The following is a 21,921-nucleotide window of genomic DNA, read 5'->3' on the forward strand; positions in this document are numbered from 1 at the left end:
GTTCACACTGAGTTTTTTGCAGGAAGAAAATCTGCCTCAAAATTCCGTTTGGAATTTTGAGGCAGATTTTACTCTGCCTGCACGCCGATTTTTGCGGTGTTTTTCGCCCACGGCCATTGAGCGCCGCGGGGAAAAAAAAGCGGAATACGCTTTCTCTGCCTCCCATTGATGTCAATGGGAGGTCAGAGGCGTAAATGCCTGAGGAAAGGGCATGTCCCTTGAAATCAATGGGAGCCATTTTTGGCCGTTTTTTGGCGTGTTTTCCGTAAAAAAAACTTCTGTGTGAACTGGCCCTTATTCTAAGCCTTGTGGGGATCTGAGGAGGCAGAGGATGTTTCAGGGATTCAAAGAACAGTTTAAGGCGGGATTCACACGACCGGGTCGTTCCTGAGCCCGAGTGTCGGCCGGTAAAATCGGCCATTTTGCCCGGCCGGTTTGCATTAAGTTTTGCATCCGTGCCGGGCCGGGCAGATCCGGACAGTGACATCAGCGGCAATTCCTGAAGGGGAATCCCCATGTGTTCGGGGATTCCGCTTCAGGAGTTTCCCCTGATGTCACTGCCCAGATATGGACAGAGACATCAAGCGCTCTGTCCAGGAGCGGAATCCCCGAAAACACGGGGATTCCGCTCCTTCAAGGAGCTAAAGTGCGGCTAGCACATGGCAGGAAAAGAGAGTTGGAACCAGCGCTGAAGTGGTAAATCTGCTAAAAACGGGAAACTTCTTCCAAGTTTTAATGTTTGCTTTGGTAAAAACAAATGGACAAAGATATGATGGTGACGGGTGGGTAATGTCCGAAGTACAGAGGGTGATGAGAAAATAGGCGTTGGCCTACGCGTTTCAGACCCCTACTGGGTCCTTAGTCATGGCTTGTAGTTTGTCTGACTGTGCAGTCTAGACTTTTTATAGCCAGTCGATCTCGTCATTAGTCAGTTAATTGCGTTTCAAAGTGGAGGAGAAGGGGAGGAGTCTTGTGGAACGCAATCTTTATTCTGTTACCTAGGCATAAGGAATGTTATCAGGTATGTAAGAGGACGCGGGCCGCCGGGGGTCGCGTGACTGAATTGTATGCAAAAGAATTCCTTTGTTTGTATAAATAATTGGTTTAAAACTGAAAGATGTGTTTATGAATATTTGTGTTCAATATATTTGATTAATTGTTTAGAAATGGTATATGCCAGAAGAGACAGGTAACTCCGTATTTATGGTTCGATCTAGACGAGATAAATTTTGCATAGATTCTTCTTTCCACAGGGGGGACATGACAAGAATGACGATCGAAAGTTTCATTTCAATGTATCTATTGTCAGGTGACTGTATAATACCTAACTGTCGTTACATTATGAAAATTGTTCAGCGGAAGAAATTCCGTTTTTTATTGTTTTTTGTTATTTTGTTAACCTGAGAAACACCGAAAGAACGGGTGACTGGCTTAAAAAGTGGGGTGACGCCTATTGTTGGTTTGGGTAGAGAAAACGATGGATAAATGATTGATTGTTTAAAAAGTGGGGTGAATTGATATGACGTACAATTAAAAGAACAAAAAACTGTTTTTTTCTAATTAATTTTTATTGATTCTTGCTTTCGTTTTTAATTTATATTTTTATTTATATTTATTTTTATTAATTAATAATGATGAGAGAAAGGCTAACATATTTATTGGCTAACATATTTATTGGATTTTGGTATTAGGAGTATTTTGTGATGAATGGATAAATAATGCTAGTCATATTAATAAGCTCTTTTGTATTTTTGCTTGACAGCGCTGTTTTTCAATATTAGAACCTCCCTGCTCTGCTATAGTGGCGTCGCTACAGTAGTAGCAGCAGCAGCTGCAGCTGCTAGCGGCGCCATCGAAGGTGTCGCCGGGCCAGGGTGCTTTTCAAGCAGGGGAAGGGAGCCAGCGCAGCGCTCCCTTCCACCTGCTGTACACCCCGGCCCTGCCACACAGTGTACAGCGATGCCATTCGTCAGAATGGCATCAACTCCTCCTCCTCACATGCACTCTGCGCTGTGAGGAGGAGGAGATAGAGCGCAAGCGCCGGAAAACCCGGCCATCACTCGGGACACATCCCGGTGATGGCCGTGTATTACCCGGCCCCATAGACTTCTATGGGAGCCGTGCGGCCGGGTACCCGGGCGAAGATAGAGCATGTCCTATTTTTTGACGGACGGTTTTTCCGGCCGTCAAAAAATCGGTCGTGTGAATAGCCCCATTAGGGGTCTATTATTCCTGATGCAGCCGGGTGCCGGCCGATTTATGAACGGCCGGCACCCGGCCGGGAAACCCTGCCGTGTGAATGAGGCCTAAAGGGAATGTGTTGCTAGCAAAAAATGTATTTTTTTTTTTTAGTTAAACAATTAGTGTGTAGGTGATTAAACATTGTTCTAATTTTTTTTATTTTTTTCACGAGTCAGGAAATATTATAAATTAGATTCTAATTTATAATATTTCCCAGTGCTGGTCACTAGATGGAGCAATTCCCAAAATTGCAGCATTGCATGTGGTAAAGCAACCACATTGCTTTATGCTGCAAAATTTGAGAAAACTCACTCGCTCTAGTGAGCTCTCAGAATCCCCCCTCCTTTATCCTGGCTAGTGCCGGGAGAAACGAGGGGATTGAACGGTCAAACCTCCTACACTGTGTGTCACCATTTTTTGAGCTAACACACAGTGTAGTAGGTTTACATACAGTAGTAATCACACACTAAAACACGAACATACATAGAAATAACTTACCTGCTCCTGCCGCCGCCGCTCCCTCCGGTCCGTCCGCTCCGTCTGCTGCCGCTGCTCCCAGTGCACAAGTCCGGAAACCGCGACCGGAAGTAGTAATCTTACTGTCCGGCCGCGACTTCCGGTCCACAGGAAAATGGCGCCGGACGGCGCACAGTTCAACTTGGACTGTGTGGGAGCGGCGCATGCGCCGTTCCCACCTAGACGGCGTACACCATAGTGGATGGAACGGGCCCCGTTCGCATTCACTATGGGACTGTAGCTGCCGTATTCCATGTCTGTATGTGTCGTTAATCGACACATACAGAAATGGAAAAAAAAATGGCAGCCCCCATAGGGAAGAAAAAGTAAAAAAATAAAAAAAAGTAAAACACAAACACAAATAAATATAAACGTTTTTAATAAAACACTAAAATCAAACTGATATAGAAATTTTTTTTTTGGGTGACACTGTTCCTTTAATCTCTGAAACATATAGAGACAGCATTGTGCTATAAAACAATGTTGTTTTGGGGGCTTTTTCTTTTGAAATGAACATAAATCACATGTGATCTTCCCCTACACAAAAATATCATGCGATAGTGTGTGATATGCGGTCCACCACTAAATCGCATTTCTATGGATAACATTGCAACGTGAAAATCCCACTTTGCGGTACTCGTGCGATAACGTCATCCTGGATTAACCCTAAATGAGTCACATTAGCGATGTTTTTTTTTACCACACATGAACTGAAAACAGTCGACGACAAACATGGGAGAAAAAAGTAATGGGCAGACACTAAAATAAATTGTTTGTAGAGACCACCCACTTCGTGACGTCACTGTCATCTCGTCATCCTGCCAGCAGCACCTACGCTTACTTGCCAAAAAAAAAGAAAAAAGTACCTCTGCGGCTTCCGTAAGTGGTCATTGCTGGGATATCTGTATTGACACTACGGCCAGTTGAGCGGCGGAAGGAGAGGCAGCAGCTGCTGCGCCGGAACTACTTTGACGTATCATTGTTTAATACCAGTCATGTTTCTATTACGGGAATTGGTCTGAGGTATCGGGAGAGGATGCGGCTTTTACTGGGCGCTGCACGGCTGCCTCCACTGTTTTCATATAACCGCTTCCGCCAGCGTTCGGGCTCCTTCACATCTCTGTGACTAGTGTATAGAGCCCGCTACCAGGTCATGACCCGTGTAGCATCTTCAACCCCGCTGTAACCGGCGGACACCGGACTAGGAGAAAGAGCCTGCTCGAGGGGAGGTACATTTCGGCGGCTCTGGCTGGAAGCAGCCCTCGGTGTTTTGTCCTGTGCGGCTGCAGGAGGAGGCTGAGACCCGGGTTACATGAGGAGAGATGGCCAACCAGCCGGTGATCCTTAATGTGTATGATATGGTAAGCGTGTGGGCGCCACGTACTCCTATATATATATATATTAGTGTTTTGTGTGTCCCAATTTACTCAATTGCTGTTAACGATCAGCCACATTATGAAAACATGTCTGATACATAAAGGTTATGGGAATTGGCGACTGATTTCTGATGGAAACTGTAGAGGTAGCGCTTAGATCGTGTGCTTATGGGCGACCTTCTAGTGGTGGGTCCTTCAGTATCATGTGGTGAGGACATGACAGTCCTATGTGATGGAGAAGTGTGTGCAGTCACTTCTGATAAGTATTTAGGGATGAAGATGTGACTTGTGGCTTCCCATTTATTTTTTTGCTTTGTCAATGAGCCATGTTGGGTCAGAAAAATCATTGTTTAGCAGGGAAAGTTGTGATGACGTGGATGGCTGTCGTCTTATCTAGTATGTTTAGCTTTCATTAGATGGACTGCATTATGTTCATAGTCGCAAGTGGTTGCTTCTTTCCAAGAGCCACCTGTTTACAAGGGGAGCGCAGAAGAGGATGTGAGACTGGTGCAGACTGATTCCCATGTAGAGATGGGTTTCCACAAATAACTGGTCATCATTGTACGACGGTTGTTTAGACGGAGCACTTTTTCCTTTTAGAACCGTGATCACATTTATGGCTATTGGGAGACCTGTCGTTTCTATACTATTGACTGAAAGGCACCTGTTTACTCCAGTGTCTGACATCATACATATTCACATGTCCATCTCAATGGCTGGGAATAATTGAAAACAATGGCGTTCGTTTATTTGCATGTCGCTATACGTGTTCATACCTATAATCATAGTCTCTTCTGAAAGCTCTATTGAATTATAGTGAATAGTATTGTAGTGAACAGTATTGTTGTACTTTGGGGTTTGCCTTCACGTTTCCACTACAATTACAACGCGGTAATTCATTAGTGCATGTGGCAATCTGCTGCCCCCCCCCCCCCCCCCCGACTATAACACAAGTTCTCATTAGCTGCTCGTCTGTTTTTATTAGTAGTTTTTCTTTTTTTTTTTTTTCTTTTTTTTATCCCTTGTAGATTAAAAAGGGAAGAAATACAAACCAGAAACCCTGCCATGTTTGTTTTTATAGCAACTACTTTCTATAGCATATGTTTTTTGGATGTGACCATTGTGTTTCTCATCCCATGCTTGACATTACTGTGTGAACCCAGCCTAAGGATGTGTGGCACATGGAGTTGGCTGCAGACAATTATGTAATTCACACCGTATGACCAATCATGTCACAATGCACACGACCGTAAAATCGCCCGTAATTACGGGCCCATTCATTTTTATGGCCGACGGACACCTTCCCTTATGTCTACGGGAGGGTGTCCGTGCCGTAGAAACCGGCCCAAAAAAATAGGACGTCCTATTTATTTATATATATATATATTTATTTATTTTTTAATTTCACGGATTGTGCTCCTATACTTTATAATGGCAGCACGGCTCGTAAAAAGGGCCGGCTGCCTTACTGTGTAGAAATCTGTTCTGTCAGACCGAAAAATCTTCTCAGGAGAAAACAGCTGCGTCGTTTCAGACGTAAAAGCTCCTCCTCGCATTATGCGAGGCGTCTTTGACGCCCGTAACCTTGAGCTGTTCATTGACTTCAATGAAAAACGGCTCAAATTACGTTGCAAATAAGTGTCCTGCACTTCTTTGACGAGGCATTCGTTTGACAGCTGTCAAACGACGACGCGTAAATGACAGGTCGTCAGCACAGTACGTTGGCAAACCCATTCAAATGAATGGGCAGATGTTTGCCGACGTATTGTAGGCCTATTTTCAGGCGTAAATCGAGGCATAATACACCTCGTTTATGCCTGAAAATAGGTCGTGTGAACCCAGCCTGAGGCCTGTATAGGTTTTCATCCTTTCCGTCAGTTCCTCACAATTTTATACACAAAGTACAATACATAGTAAAACATATGTGGACACCACTCCTAAATGTTTCAGCCACACTAATTGCAAACCGATGCAAAAAAATCAAGCACGTGGGCAAGTAAGCTCCATAGACACACTACTAGTAGTATGGGTTGTACTGAAGAGCTCAATGGCTTTAAATATGGCACGATCGTAGGGTGCTACCTTTGCCACAAGTTTGTTTGTGAAATGTCTTCTCTGCTAGATTTGCCCTGGTCAGCTGTAAGTGCTACTATTGTGAAGTGGAAGTGTCTAGGGGTAATAACATCAAATCTCCTCTACTTTCCTTCTACTGTAATACGCTTCAGGTTTTCCAGATAAAAAAAAAAAATTCCACAAGATTTACGTCCTGTGCGCAAGGGGGCTGTGTAGTAGCTCTATATATTAGATAGTGGTTTTTGTTGTGACTTCTAAAACCATGGGGAGAGACACACACACACACACACACACACACACACACACACACACACACACACACACACACACACACACACACACACACACACACACACACACATCCCAAAATGCCCGTTTTTTTTCATTCTACAAAGTTAGTACAAGAAGAATAATTTCTGAACTTCTTCCACCTTTCATATGACCCATAATTTGTAAAACATTGAAAAACAAGCTGCAATAATTTATTGTAGTTTTTATTTTTCCCCTCTAATGTGGTTGCATAAGTGCGAACTCTCTCTTATAATTGGATGTGGTTGTGTTCAGAATTAGCCAATCACATTTAAACGCCTGTTAAATAGTAGCTGCCATTATTTAAAGTGATTCTGAGTAACCTCATATAAAGTTCAGCTGTTCTATTAGGATTTTCCTGACCTTTCCCTTGTTGCATGTGACTGCAAAAGCCATGGTCCGTAAAGAGCTTACACCACATCAAGTCAGTCAGGAGAAGGGTACCAAAGAATTTCCAAGGCATTAGATATACCATGGAACACAGTGAAGACGGTCATCAAGAAGTGGATTACATTTGGCACAACAATGACCTTACCAAGAACTGGATTTCCCTCAAAATTTGATGAAAAGACCAGATGAAAATTGGTTCGGGAGGCCACCAAGTGGCCTACAGCAACATTAAAGGAGCTGCAGGACTTTCTGGCAGGTACTGGTTCTATAGTGCATGTAACAACAATCTCCTGTATTCTTCATATGTCTGGGCTGTGGGATAGGGTGGCAAGACGGAAGCCTTTTCTAACAAAGAAAAACATCCAAGCCCGGCTATGTTTTGCAAAAACCTAAATCAAGTGTGCCAAAAGCATGTGGGAAAACGTGTTCTGGTCTGACGAGACCAAGGTTGAACTTTTTGGCCATAATTCCAAAAGATATGTTTGGCACAAAGCCAACACTGCACATCACCAAAAGAACACCATGCCCACAGTGCAGCATGGTGGAGGCAGCATTATGGTTTGGGGCTGCTTTTCTGCAGCTGGAACTGGGGCTTTAGTCAAGATGGGGGGAATTATTAACTGTTCCAAATAGCAGGCAATATTGGCACAAAACCGGCAGGCCTCTGTTAAAAAGCTGAAGATGAATTTCATCTTTCAGCATGACAACGACCCAACACATACCTCCAAATCAACAAAAGAATGGCTTCACCAGAAGAAGATCAACGTTCTGGAATGGCCCAGCCAGAGCCCAGACCTGAATCCCATTGAAAATCTGTGGGGTGACCTGAAGAGAGCTGTACACAGGAGATGCCCTCGTGATCTGACAGATGTGGAGCACTTTTGCAAGGAAGAGTGGGCAACAATTGCCAAGTCCAGATGTTACATAGTTACATAGTTACATAGTTAGTACGGCTGAAAAAAGACACATGTCCATCAAGTTCAACCAAGGTAAGGGAAAAGGGAAGGAAAAATTACTACACATAGGAGCTAATATTTTTTTGTTCTAGGAAATTATCTAACCCTTTTTTAAAGCCATCTACTGTCCCTGCTGTGACCAGCTCCTGCGGTAGGCTATTCCATAAATTCACCGTTCTTACTGTAAAGAAGCCTTGTCGCCTCTGCAGCTTGAACCTTTTTTTCTCCAGACGGAGGGAGTGCCCCCTTGTTTTTTGAGGGGGTTTTACAAGGAACAGGATATCACCATATTTTTTGTATGTGCCATTAATATATTTATATAAGTTAATCATGTCCCCCCTTAGTCGTCTTTTTTCAAGGCTAAATAGGTTTAATTCTTTCAACCTTTCCTCATAACTTAAATTCTCCATGCCCCTTATTAGCTTCGTTGCTCTTCTTTGTATTTTTTCCAACTCCAGGGCATCCTTTCTATGAACTGGAGCCCAGAACTGAACTGCATATTCTAGATGGGGCCTCACTAATGCTTTGTAAAGTGGCAATATTACATCTCTGTCCCGCGAGTCCATGCCTCTTTTAATACACGACAATATCTTGCTGGCCTTTGAAGCAGCTGATTGACACTGCATGCTGTTATTGAGTTTATGATTTACAAGAACACCCAGATCCTTCTCAACAAGTGAATCCGCCAGTGTAGCTCCCCCTAGGACATATGATGCATGCAGGTTGTTGGTACCCAGATGCATAACTTTACATTTATCTACATTAAACTTCATTTGCCAAGTGGACGCCCAAACACTTAGTTTGTTTAAATCTGCCTGTAATTCATGAACATCTTCCATAGTCTGAACTATATTACATAGCTTGGTGTCATCTGCAAAAATAGAAATAGTGCTATTAATCCCATCCTCTATATCATTAATAAATAAGTTGAATAATAGTGGTCCCAGCACTGAACCCTGGGGTACACCACTTATAACCGGTGACCATTCAGAGAAGGAATCATTGACCACAACTCTCTGGATACGGTCCTTGAGCCAATTCTCAATCCAATTACAAACTATATTTTCTAAACCTATAGTCCGTAATTTACCCATTAGGCGTCTATGGGGGACAGTGTCAAATGCCTTTGCAAAGTCCAAAAACACTAAATCCACAGCGGCCCCTCTGTCTAGACTTTTGCTTACCTCTTCATAAAAACAGATTAGGTTAGTTTGACAACTTCTGTCCTTAGTAAAACCGTGCTGGCTGTCACTTATAATGCTATTTATTGTCACATAATCCTGTATATAGTCCCTCAATAGCCCCTCAAAAATTTTCCCCACGATGGATGTTAAGCTTACTGGTCTATAATTACCCGGGGAAGACCTAGAGCCCTTTTTGAAAATAGGCACCACATTTGCCCTGCGCCAGTCCCTTGGCACTATACCAGTCACTAGAGATTCTCTGAATATTATGAAAAGGGGGACAGAAATAACTGAACTAAGCTCTTTAAGAATTCTAGGGTGTAACCCATCTGGTCCCGGAGCCTTGTGCACATTTATTTTATTTAATTTAGCTTGGACCATCTCTACATTCATCCAATTCAGTATATCAGCCGATATATTAACAGCACTGGCAGCGGCTACATCAGCTGCTCTTTCTTCTGTTGTATATACAGAGCTAAAGAACCCATTTAGTAACTCTGCCTTCTCTTGATCCCCTGTGATCAACTCCCCATTACCATTATCTAGGGGTCCTACATGTTCAGACCTTGGCTTTTTTGCATTTATATGCTTGAAGAATTTTTTAGGATTTGTTTTACTATCCTTGGCCACCTGCCTTTCATTTTGTATTTTTGCTAATTTTATTACATTTTTACAGATTTTATTAAGCTCTTTATATTTTACAAAGGCTACAGCTGTACCCTCAGATTTGTATTTTTTAAATGCCCTTTTTTTGTCATGTATTGCCCCTTTCACAGAAGGTATAAGCCATGTGGGGTTTAATTTGAGTCGTTTATACTTATTACCTGTAGGAATAAATTTTGCACTATAATAACTCAAAGTAGATTTGAAAATCTCCCATTTATCATTTGTTCCATTGCCTTGCTGATAGACTTCTACCCAAAAAGACTAAATGCAAAGTATTCCTTTAACGGTGTCGGTATTTATGCAACCACATTATTTTTGTTCTTTATTTTTATTTTTACACCCTAAAAGATGTTTGTTTTTCAATACAACTGTACAGATTATTTCGAGCTGTACCGCTTGTAATCAATACTTGTACTGATTTCGTATAGATGAAGAGCACTTTCCTATATTACCCCAGGACGGCTGCATTTGACAAGTCCGCAATCCTTCAGGAGGCTTTCTAAACTGATCCTGTTACTATGATAACCACAAATATTACTTTCTTGATTAAAATGGAAATCATTTTAGGAATCTGTCTGTTAGGTGCATGTGTTGGACTATCTCTGAGGTAGTCCAGAAAATCAAACTAATCACGAGGATGCGGGGTGTAACTTCCAGTGAATTCTCTGATTGTGGAGTGCGGCCATCAAATTTAATTTGACAAGAATGAAATGTAAATTGCAATGAAAGTTGTCGAATGTGTTGCTATGGCAGCCCTAGTCTGAAAAGCTACGCACAATGGGGCATATTTATTAATTCTGATGTATAGCCGAGGGGTACACCAGTATGTTACACTAGTGTAGTATGCGCCATATTCCTCCCCACCACACACTGAATACAACGCAGCTACTGGGGTACAGCACGTGCTATTACATAAGCCATTCACGTTTTTCTATGGTGTACAAGCACCCCCACCACCCCTCCCAGTCGCTACAGCAAGTCCTTCCACCACTTATAGGGCTTGTCCACACGTAACGGAATTGCTGCCGAAAATTTCTGCAGCAATTCCACAGAAACTAGCAGGATTTCCGAAGCGGAAAAACCGCATGTTTCCTGCGTTTTTTTACTGCAATAAATGGTGTGGATTTTGCTGCGTTTTTCTCATTGCTGGGAGATGGTGACATCTACTCTGAAAAACACAGCAATTCAGTCCACTTTCTGCAGCAGGAATTGACCTGCTGCGGGACAAAAAATACGCACCTTAGGTCAATTCGTGATTGTAAATTTTTACCAGCATGTGTTAAATCTCACCCCCTTTGCTGCTACTGAATTCTGCTGTGTATTTTCCATCAGCAATTCCGGACGGAAAATACGCGATTCCGCTACGTGTGGGCAAGCCCATATACTGGCCTCCTGCAAAGCTACATACAAACAGCTTATTGCTGGCTCCTGTATATAGCTTTCTGCTGTGGTCTCTACTTAGACCTGTCTTCTGACATGTTTTGTTTTAGTAAACTATTGTGTTCCCCAAAAAATAACAATTCTGGAGCACCTTTTCTTAGAATTTTGTATCGTACCATTCCATTGTTATTACTCATGGAAATGTATAAGTAAGGCCTCGTTTACACAAGCGTGATGTACGTGCGTGCGACGCACATGCTTTTCACACGTGTTGTACGCACCTATATTAGTCTATGGGGGCATGCAGACAGTCCGTGAGTTTTGTGCATCACGCACCCATTGAAGTCAATGGATGCGTGAAAACCACGCATGTCGCACGGAAGCGCTTCCGTGCGAACTGCGTGATTCGCGCAACAGCTGTCAAACTCTGAATCTAAACAGAAAAGCACCACGTGCTTTTCTGTTTACAAACATCCAAACGGAGTGTCATAATGATGGCGGCTGCGCATCATACGCTGATGACACACTGAGCTGTTTTGTGCCTTTTGCGCACGCAAAATGGCGCTTTTTTTGCGTGCGCAAAACACACACGCTTGTGTAAATGAGGCCTAACTAGGTTTTACCTTTCCCTTTGTTCATATGGTGAGTCCCTACACATTCTGACACTGCCAGCAATGATTGAACCGCATCAGACTGTGTAGTACCAGTGACAGTGGAATGGTAACACCGAGTTGTCAATTGATTCATACATTTCCAGGAGGAATAATAGAACTCTGCATTTTGCCGTTCATCTAAGAAAAGGTACTCCACATTATTTCATGGGTAAGGGCCTGTTCACATCCGTGTTGGTTTTCAGTTCATGGGTTCCGTTGCAGCTTACCGTTGGAGGAACCCATGAATGTAAAGGCAAACGGAACCCATAGCATCCACTTGCCATTACCATTGTTTCTGCTAGAAAAACAAAATTCTTATGGCGCAGAAAAAAAACTGCATTACCATTGACATCAATGGGAATGCAAACGGAAGCTATGGTTTACGTTTGCGTTTCCGTTCATGGGCTTCTCTGACAGAAAGGTCTGATGGAACCCATGACCGGAAGGGTGATGCTGATGTGAACTCACCCTAATACAAGTTTTTACTAAAATAGACATGACTGGAGAGGTGAAAGATCCTTTTTATTGCAGTCAGTGACTGCATGCAGCTACCAGCATTCCAAGTGTTTAACCCCTTAACGCAGCGCTACATCCTGTATTGCGGTGCTTTAAGGTACCGGGACGTACTGTTGCGTCCTGTCTAACAACGGTCACCCTGTCAAAGGACAAGGTATCAGAACTGTGCTATCAACTGTTTGACAGTTGATCGGCACAGTAAGATGGCAGGGGGCCAATCACAGCGGACCCCTGCCGGCGATCGCTGAGATTGGTCAGTCACAGCAGACAGACCAATCACAACTCCCTGAGAACGTGTAAGTGATGGAAATGGATCAGATATACATATGGTATCGCCGTAATCTTATCAACCCACAGAATAAAGTAACATTTTCATTTATAGCGCGTGGCGAACACTGTAAAAAAATGAATAAAAAAAACATCAGAATTGATGGCTTTGGTCACCTTGCTTGCAAAAAAAATGAAATAAAAGGTGATAAAAAAATTGCATGTACCCCAGAATGGTACCAATAAAAACTACAGATTGTCCCGCAACAAATAAGCCCCCACAGAGCTCCGGTGGAGAAAAAATAGAAAAGTTCTGGCTCTCAGAATATGGCGATGCAAAATGTGCAGTGTGTTCCAAAAGCGGATAAGATTGGGCACAGTTTATCAGTGCGACGCCGGCCACATAGCTATGAATTGTTATTTATTTACCGCATTATTATACCCTCATTATGCCCTGATGTGCTCTGCACAGATTACATATGCCCCTACGTGATAAACTGAAATACCAGCAAAACCCTGAACAGAACTACTACCATGCAAAATCTGATCTCCAAATGGCGCTCCCTCCATTTTGAACCCTACAGAGTGCCCAAACAGCAGTTAACGTCCACATATATGGCATCGCCATACCCGTGAGAACCCGCTTAACAGTTTGAGGTATTTGTCTTCAGTGGCATGAACTCGGCACAACATATTGTGCACTAAAATGGCATATAGCTGTGGAAAATTGCAATTTTCACTTTGCACCATCCACTGAGCACTCATTTCTAATAAAAAAAACAAAAAACAGTGGGATCAAAATGCCCACTACACCCCTTAAAAAAATGCCTTGAGGGGTGCAGTTTCCAAAATGGGGGTTACTACTGTTACACTCTACTCTGGTACCTAAGGGAGCTCTGCAAATGCGACATGGCGCCCGTACACCAGTCCAGCAAAATCTGCGCTCTAAAAGCCAAATGGCGCTCCTTCCATTTTGAGCTCTGCCATGTGCCCAAACAGCAGTTTAGAGCCACACATGGGGTATTGTCGTACTCGGGAGAAATTGGCAAACAAATTTGTTTTTTTTTTTCTCCTTTTACACCTTATGAAAATAAAAAATTAAGAGCAAAAAGAGTCTCTATTTTATTTTATTTTTTTTCATTTTCACTGCCTAAGGCCTCATGCACATGGCTGTGCCCGTAATCACGGCCCGCGCTTGTGGGCACAGCCGGCACCCGCGGGCCGCATTTTCATGCCGTGCTCCCATACAAAGTTTGGAAGCACGGCCCGCAAAATCTGTAAAGTAGGACATGCTCCATATTTGCCGGCATGGTTTTACGGCACTGACACCTTTCCGTATCACTACGGTAAGATGTCCACAGCCAATAGAACTGGGCTGGTCCATAATTGTGGACTGTATTGTTGTCCGCAAATAAGTTTTTTTTTTTTTTTTTTTACTGTCGTGTTCATGGGGCCTAATTCTAATATCTATGAAACACCTGTGGGGTCAAAATGCTCACTACACCCCTAGATGAATGCCCTGAGAGGTGTAGTTTCCAAAATTGGGTCACTTCTCAGGGCTTTCTACTGTACTGGTACCTCAGGGGCTCTGCAAATGCGACATGTTGCCCAAAAACCAATCAAGCAAAATCTGCATGCCAAGTAGCACTCCTGCCATTCTGAGCCCTGCCGTGTGTCCAAACAGCAGTTTATGACCACACGTTATGGTATTGCTGTACTCGGGAGAAATTGCTTTACAATTGTTGGGGTACTTTTTCTCCTTTATTGCTTGTGAAAATGAGAAATTCAACATGTTGGTGGAAAGAATGTAGATTTTCATTTTCACTGCCTAATTCCAATAAATTCAGCGAAAAAAAATAGTGGGGTCAAAATGCTCTCTATACCGCTAAATAAATTCCATTAGCGGTGTACTTTCCCAAATGGGGTCACTCTTGCGGGGTCTGCACTGTGTTGGCCCCTCAGGGGCTTTGCAAATGTGACATGGCGCCGCAAACTATTCCAGCAAAACTCGAGCTCAGTCAAATGGAGCTCCTTCCTTTCTAATCCCTGCCGTGTGTCCAAATAGTTTACCACATATGGGGCGTTGGTGTGCTCGGAGGAGCTTGCTTTACAAATGTTTGGGTGCTTTATTTCCTTTATCGTGAAAATGAAAAAATATGAGCTAAAATTAATTAGAAAAAATTTATTTTCAATTTCACTGCATAATTACAATAAATTCTGTCAAAATGCTAACTATAACCCTATAAATATTCCTTGAGGGGTGTAGTTTCCAAAATGTGGTCACTTTTGGGGCGTTACCACTGTTTTGGTCCATCCAGGGCGTTGTAAACACGACATGGCACTGAAAACCATTCCAGCAAAATCTGCTCTCCAAAATCCACATGGTACTCCTTCGCTTGTGAGCCCTGCCGTGGGTCCAAACAGCTATTTATTACCACATATGGGGCATTCCGTAATCAAAAGAGAAGATGATTTACAAATGTTGGTTTGCTTTTTCTCTTATTCCTTGTAAATATTAAAATTTCCTAATGTTTTTTTCAGAAAAAAGTAGATTCATTTTTACAGACTAATTCTAAATGAATGGAGAGAAGTGTATGACGCTGATTGGTCAGCGTCATACTCTCCTCTGTACAACGCCCACTTGGCCATAGAGTAAAACATGCCCAGTTGTCCATTGAGAAACTCATTAGCATAAAGCTAAAATAGGTCATAATTCTGTCAAAAATGATCGTTTTTCTAAATAAAAAACACTGCTGTAATCTACATTACAGCGCCGATCACATCATGCACAATATAGGCCACTTACAATGTGGTGACAGAGCCTCTTTAAGGGGTTTTAGTGCAGGAAGCCTAAACTTGTCTCCAAGGCTGATTTGTTGGTCGCTATAATAACTGAGCCCTGCTAAAAATGATCAGAGAATTGCAATGTTTGTAACTTCCTGATTTTATAATGAAAGAGAAAGTATATCTGCATGTAATTGGCAACAACTGGGTTCATTTCTTGAGAAATTATGATAAACTCTTGGAATTAGCCAGTGGTCACACATTTCTTGTAGTTCTAGATGTACTAGACTATGTTTTTATAGCAGATTCAAATTTGTGGCACGTCATGTTTGCACCAAAACCTTGTGTAAACTGCTTGGTAAATGTGGCCAATATTGTCACCTTAACCCTTCCATGACCAAGGGCAAATTTTCAATTTTTGATATGCACTTTAAACTATATAATAGATTTGGATCCGCCTTGAATGTCACAACTATTTTTACTTGGTCTTTTTACAAGACTTATGAGGCTTTCATTTTCTAGATTAGTTTAATTGTTCAGTGTTACCTTTTTTTATTATGAGCTGACAAATCACTAAAAAATTTTAAAAAATACTTTTTGTAAACATTTTTTTGTGTGTGTGTGTGTGTGTGTGTATATATATATATATATATATATATATATATATATATATATATATATATATATGTGTGTGTGTGTATATATATATATATAGTGTGTGTGTGTGTGTATATATATATATATATATATATATAATGTGTGTGTGTGTATATATATATATATATATATATATATATATATATATATATATGTGTGTGTGTGTACATACATACAATTAGTTCTCTTCTCTCTACGTCACACTGGATCGCTGTGGGGAGGCCTCTATACACACGACTGAAAAAATTAGCAGTCAACAACAAATCAACTATCAGTTTTTCATGCCAGTATTGCATCAATGTGTTGCCCACCTAGATAGTGCCACAGATCTCCCTGTAGATCATGCCCATGTAGATAGCATCAGTGTCTTCTGTAGATGGTGCCAATTAGGGATGCATCGAAACTTGGTTACTGTGCATCCCCAAACGGTTCAATACCGTTTCATGTATTTCGATACGAAGCTGTGTGGCAACACAGCTTAGCATTGTAACACATGAATGTATGAGAGCGGGGCTGCAGCTGTGTGATAGTCATTGCCTTGCTCCTGAGTCCTGGCAAGTGCGTGCCGTCAGGATGATGTGATGCGGCCGGTGCTGCACTAATGAGCGGCGGCACTGAAGACAGAACATGGCGGGCGCACTGCAAAACACCCCAATGTACTGTCTTCAGTGCCTGAACCGCCGCTCATTAGTGCAGTGCCGGCCGCATCACCTCAGGCTGACCGCGCACTTACTGTCAGGAGCGGGGCAATGACTGTATTGCACAACCGCAGCCCCGCCCTATAACGGTGGAGATCAAAGAAACGTCTTATCTCCGCCGTTATTGCCCTGAATGCTGCGATCAAAGCAGAACTGCAGCATTCACTAGAAAATGAGAAGGGGATGCCCCTTGGATTGCGTCACAGGGAATTCCTGTGACGCGATCGAGGGCCATACTATATATCGCCAGACAGCCCAGGGTCCATTGTAGGACCCCATGGCTGTCTTACCATATTTCCTATTGGGGCATACTTAGTACACAGGCAGTTGTTAGAACATACCTATCGGTACACAGGCTAATGTACTGGCATATATCTGATAGTAGCGGAATCGTGTCGGGATAGTGTCGTCCGGGGATTCTGCTCCTCGAGAGAGCCACTGACTTTACTGTCCAAATGGACTGTGACGTCAGGAGCTCTCTCCAGAAGCGGAATCCCTGGCCAGTGCGATCTGACGCCGTGGATTCTGCTCCTAGAGTCAGTTCAGGTGGCGCTATCTACAGCGGGGGGGGGGGGGGCTTTGCTATCTACAGGGGGGGTGGCAGTATCTACAGCGGGGATGGAGCGGGGGCTCCCTCAAGGAGGGGAATCCTCGGCCAGAGCGCTGGCCGTGGATTCCGATGCTTGAGGGAGCTTAGGTGGCGCTGTCTACAGAGGATTTTGCACTGCCTACAGGGGGTTGTGGGTGCCACCATCTACAGTGGGGGGTGTATTCTGGAGCTCTCAAAGCCCTGGCCGACATGAGGGCAGTTCTGTTCACACTGAAGCAGCACTGCACTCGTTAAACCCTTTCCAGGCTGTCAACGTTTTTACACGTGCTAACTGCGCGGGGCATCGGCAGTTAGAACGTATATAAACGTATGGCAGTCATGAAGGGGTTAAATACCCTCCTATGCAATCTTCAAATGTTGGGCCAATACACGAGTCTGGAGGAAGAGTGGAGAGGCACCAAGTTGCTTGCGGTCCAGTGTGAAGTTTGCACAGTCCGTGATGGTTTGGGGGCCATGTCATCAGCTGGTGTTGGTCCACTGTGTTATATCAAGTCCAGAGTCAGCGCAGCGTCTAGCAGGAAATTTTCCAGCACTTCATGCTTCCCTCTGATGACAAACTTTATGGAGATGCTGATTTCATTTTCCAGCAGGACTTGGCACCTCCCAACACTGCCAAAAGTACCAATACCTGGTGTAATAACCACAGTATCACTGCGCTTGATTGGCCAGCAAACTCGCCTGACCTAAACCCCATAGAGAATCTATAGGGCATTGTCAGGAGGAAGATGAGATACATCAGACCCAACAATGCAGACGAGCTGAAGGCCGCTATCAAAGCAACCTGGGCTTCCATAACACCTCAGCAGTGCCACAGACTAATCGCCTCCATGCCACGCCGCATTGATGTAATTCATGCAAAAGGAGCACCGACCAAGTATTGAGTGTATATACGGTACATCCTTTTCAGTAGGAAAACATCTCAGTATTAAAAATCATTTTTGGAATTGGGCTTATATAATCTAATTATTCTGAGGCACTAAATTTTGGGTTTTCATTAACTGTTACCATAATCATCAACATTAAAAGAAAAAAATGCTGGAATAGATCACTGTGTATTTAATCTATATAATATGACTTGAATTACTGAAATTAACGTTTTGAAAGGACTAGTCTATTTTATTTGTTTTTAGTAGCATTAAAAAAATATATATATTTTTTTGGTATTCTCGACATACGGACGCAGCAATGTGTAGCTTTTTTTTAATCCCAATTATCCATCGCTTTTTTAATACACTGCAATACCTCCGACAGCCAGTGCCTAATTGGGTACCAATGAGATGATAAAGCGAGCCTTCTCCATCTGAAACCACTTAGATGCTGCATCGCTATTGACCGCAGCATCCAAGCGGGCTAACCAGTTAGAATAGGAGCCAGGCTTTCTTTAGACAGTCTGGCACCTGCCCGTATCACTTGCGAGGCTTATGACAGCGCTAATTTTAAGTACAATCCTAAAGTCTTTGTACCTTATTTTGTAACCCTCTCCGTAGGGAATTCCGGGTGAAAGTCTGCACCAAATAGTGTTTAGTTTGTTAGAGCTTTTCAACCAGATTTGTCACTGAGGAGAAGACTAAATATAAAAGCCCATACTCTCCTCCCCTTGCATCGCCATAGCGATGCAACACTGATACCCAGTCTAGTCTGTGTTTAGCTGGCCTGTATGGATGATGCTGCGTCCTATGTGACCGCAGCAGTGGTCACATGAGATAAAGCGTCATCCTAGGAGGCCGGAAGCCTTTAGACCAGACATGTGTCGGCCGCGTTTCCCAGCCCGACCGCGATGCAGGTGAATGTGACTCCTGGCATCATAGACCTTTTATGATGCTAGGAGTCTCTGACACCCTGACACCCCACGGAACTGCTGTTCTGCGTTGAACAAAATTATACAGTACGGAACAGCAGTTCCATGGGGAGGCAGGGACTCCTAGAATGATAAAATGTCTGTGATGCCAGGAGTCCCCGTTCACCTGTACCTGGGTCGGGCCGGGAAATGCGGTCGACACGCGGGCCTTTTTTCACGTCCTGAGCTCGGTCATGTGCAAGAGAGCTTACCATTCCTGTGCCATCTACACTTTCATATTACTATTTCAGAGTTTTGCGTTTTGCATATACTCCAAATCACTAGATATTCCAAGGAGTAACAGTGAAAAGGTATACGTTTAAATTACTAAGGTGTGAAATTACTGCCTGTATAAACGTTTAAAATGATTCTTTATTATCAAATTGATTAAAATTGGTAGGGCACAAAGTGCCAAAAGATCCAGGTACAGGCGTTGGCAACCAGATCAAAAGCGCAGACTGAATTGTATGTGAAACAAAGGAGACAGTCAGCACGCACCCATTCATGGATGCCTGATTGTATCAAGGTGAATTATCACAAAAACCAGTTCAGAGTGCTTAGCAAATATTGATGAAATCTGATTGCCACAGATTAGTTAGCAGGCACACTCCCAACGCGTTTCTGCACCATGTAGGGGAGCGTCCTCAGGGGTACGAGTTGCCTGATTTATTAACGTAGAGTTAAGAAAGAGCCTGTCAGCTGATATTCAGCTGTTCGTTAGGTGTAACGGCGCATATGAGACATCTGATGGTGGTCTAATGCGCGCCGAGGAAACTAGGAAGTTTTATCAACACAAGCCCCACCCATAGAGGCGTAGCGTAGTGTCGGGCTGTCCAATGAGGGAGTACGGCGTGTAGAAACCCACGCCCCCACACACAGGGCAGCCCATGGTAACCACGCAGCCAATGAGAGAGATGCATTAAGCATCGCTGGTAACAAGGGGGAGCTCAAGGTGGCCAAAACATACAGCGCCGATATCACGGCTGGAGTAGGCGCCATGAATGCGACACAGGAAATCTAGTGAGCACATCACTGCACACAAATCAGCACAAAAGCGTATCAACGGCAGAAGCCAAACAAGAAAAGGATCATCAGATCCATTATTAGAAAAACCGTACAAGGATGAAATCAGGAAACAGATCTCATGGCACACAGATGTCAGAGAGAAGTCAGCGCCAGTATATTACTAGATGGGCAGAGCATATTATAGGAAAGGAAGATAGGATATAGACTCGTTGAGGCCCAGTGGCTTGATGGTTTGCATCCTGAAGATCCACTGTGCCTCCTTCTGTAAGATACGTCTATCCCAATTGCCTCCTCTGGCAGGAGCATTGACATGTTCCATACCTTGGAACCTAATAGAGGATGGATCTCCCTTGTGATTGTCCCATATATGTCGAGAAACAGGAGTATCAGCTTTCTTCTGAATGTCACAGATATGGTCCCGAATTCTGCGTCTGAACTCCCTTATTGTTTTGCCAACATATTGCATACCACATTGGCACGTAATCAAGTACACCACCCCCCTAGTAAGGCAGTTAATAAATGACCTGTTGGAAAACATGACTCCTGTTACAGTGCTCTTGAATGTTTTGCTTTTCCAAACAGAGCTACATGCTTTGCATCTACCACACTGGAAGGACCCAGTAGCTGTGGTAGAAAGCCAAGTGGTGGCAGCAGGCATCTTCAGATGACTGTGCACCAATCTATCCTTAAGATTGCGGCCCCTCCGAAAAGTGATCAGAGGACGGTCCCCAACTAAGCCACCAACATCTGGTGGCGCTAAAACCTGAATGCATCAACTCAGCGGCACTGACGGGTTCAGTGTCAGCGGGCTCCACGCAGGATCCAGCTGTTTTCAATCACATCTATGTTATGAACTCTATGTTCACACACAGAATATGCTGCGGATTTTCTGCAACAGAAAATCTGCGGCGGAAGCGGAAAAAAAAATGCAGATAAATCTGTCACCGAAATCTGCACAAAATAGTGCGTTTTTTTTAACACATTGCTTCAGAAACCGTTTTATCTGCCGATTTTAGTGTTAAAGGCATGGTGTCGCCCCAAAAACATGTTTTTTTTTTTAAATTTAAACATTTAGTGTGTGGGTGATTAAACATTGTTCAAATTTTTTTTATTTTTTTCGCGAGTCAGGAAATATTATAAATTTTTTCAAATTTATAATACTACCCATTTTTGGTCACTAGATGGAGCTGTTTGGAGCTAGTTCCCAAAATTGCAGCATTGCAACATTGGGTTAAAAGCTATCGCTCTAGTGAGCTCTCAGCAATCCCCCCTCCTTTATCCTGGCTAGTGCCGGGATAAACGAGGGGTTTGAAAGGTTTAACCTCCTACACTGTGTGTCGCCATTTTTTGAGGTAACCCACAGTGTAGTAGGTTTACATGCAGTAGTAAACACACACACAAACACTAACATACATTGAAATCTCTTACCTGCTCCTGCCGCCGCGGCCCGTCCGCTCCCTTTGCTGCCGCTGTTCCATGTGCACTTGTCCGGAAGCCGCGACCGGAAGTAGTAATATTACTGTCCAGCCGCGACTTCCGGTCCACAGGAAAATGGCGCCGGACGGCGCCAATTTCGAATAGGACTGTGTGGGAGCGGCGCATGCGCAGTTCCCACACAGACGCCGTACACGGCAGTCAATGGGACGGGAGCCGTTCGCAGTCCCTATGGGACTGTGGCTGCCGTATTCCATGTCTGTGTGTGTCGTTAATCGACACACACAGAAATGGAACAAAAAATGGCAGCCCCCATAGGGAAGAAAAAGTGTGAAAATAAGAAACAGT

The 21,921-nt window shown here is 43.4% G+C and overlaps 1 protein-coding gene across 1 annotated transcript in view; it reads left to right on the forward strand.

Annotated features, from left to right (window-relative positions):
• Positions 1 to 3,637: 3,637 nt before the first annotated feature.
• The window catches only part of DESI2 (desumoylating isopeptidase 2), a 74,597-nt gene continuing 56,313 nt past the window's right edge, over positions 3,638 to 21,921 (forward strand). Inside the window, exon 1 of the mRNA XM_075862903.1 lies at positions 3,638 to 4,118. Within this exon, the coding sequence (XP_075719018.1) occupies positions 4,080 to 4,118 (39 nt within the window). The 5' untranslated portion in view covers positions 3,638 to 4,079. The remainder of the gene's footprint in view (positions 4,119 to 21,921) is intronic.

Source organism: Rhinoderma darwinii, chromosome 4, assembly GCF_050947455.1.
Source record: "Rhinoderma darwinii isolate aRhiDar2 chromosome 4, aRhiDar2.hap1, whole genome shotgun sequence".
Taxonomy (NCBI): Eukaryota; Metazoa; Chordata; class Amphibia; order Anura; family Rhinodermatidae; genus Rhinoderma; species Rhinoderma darwinii.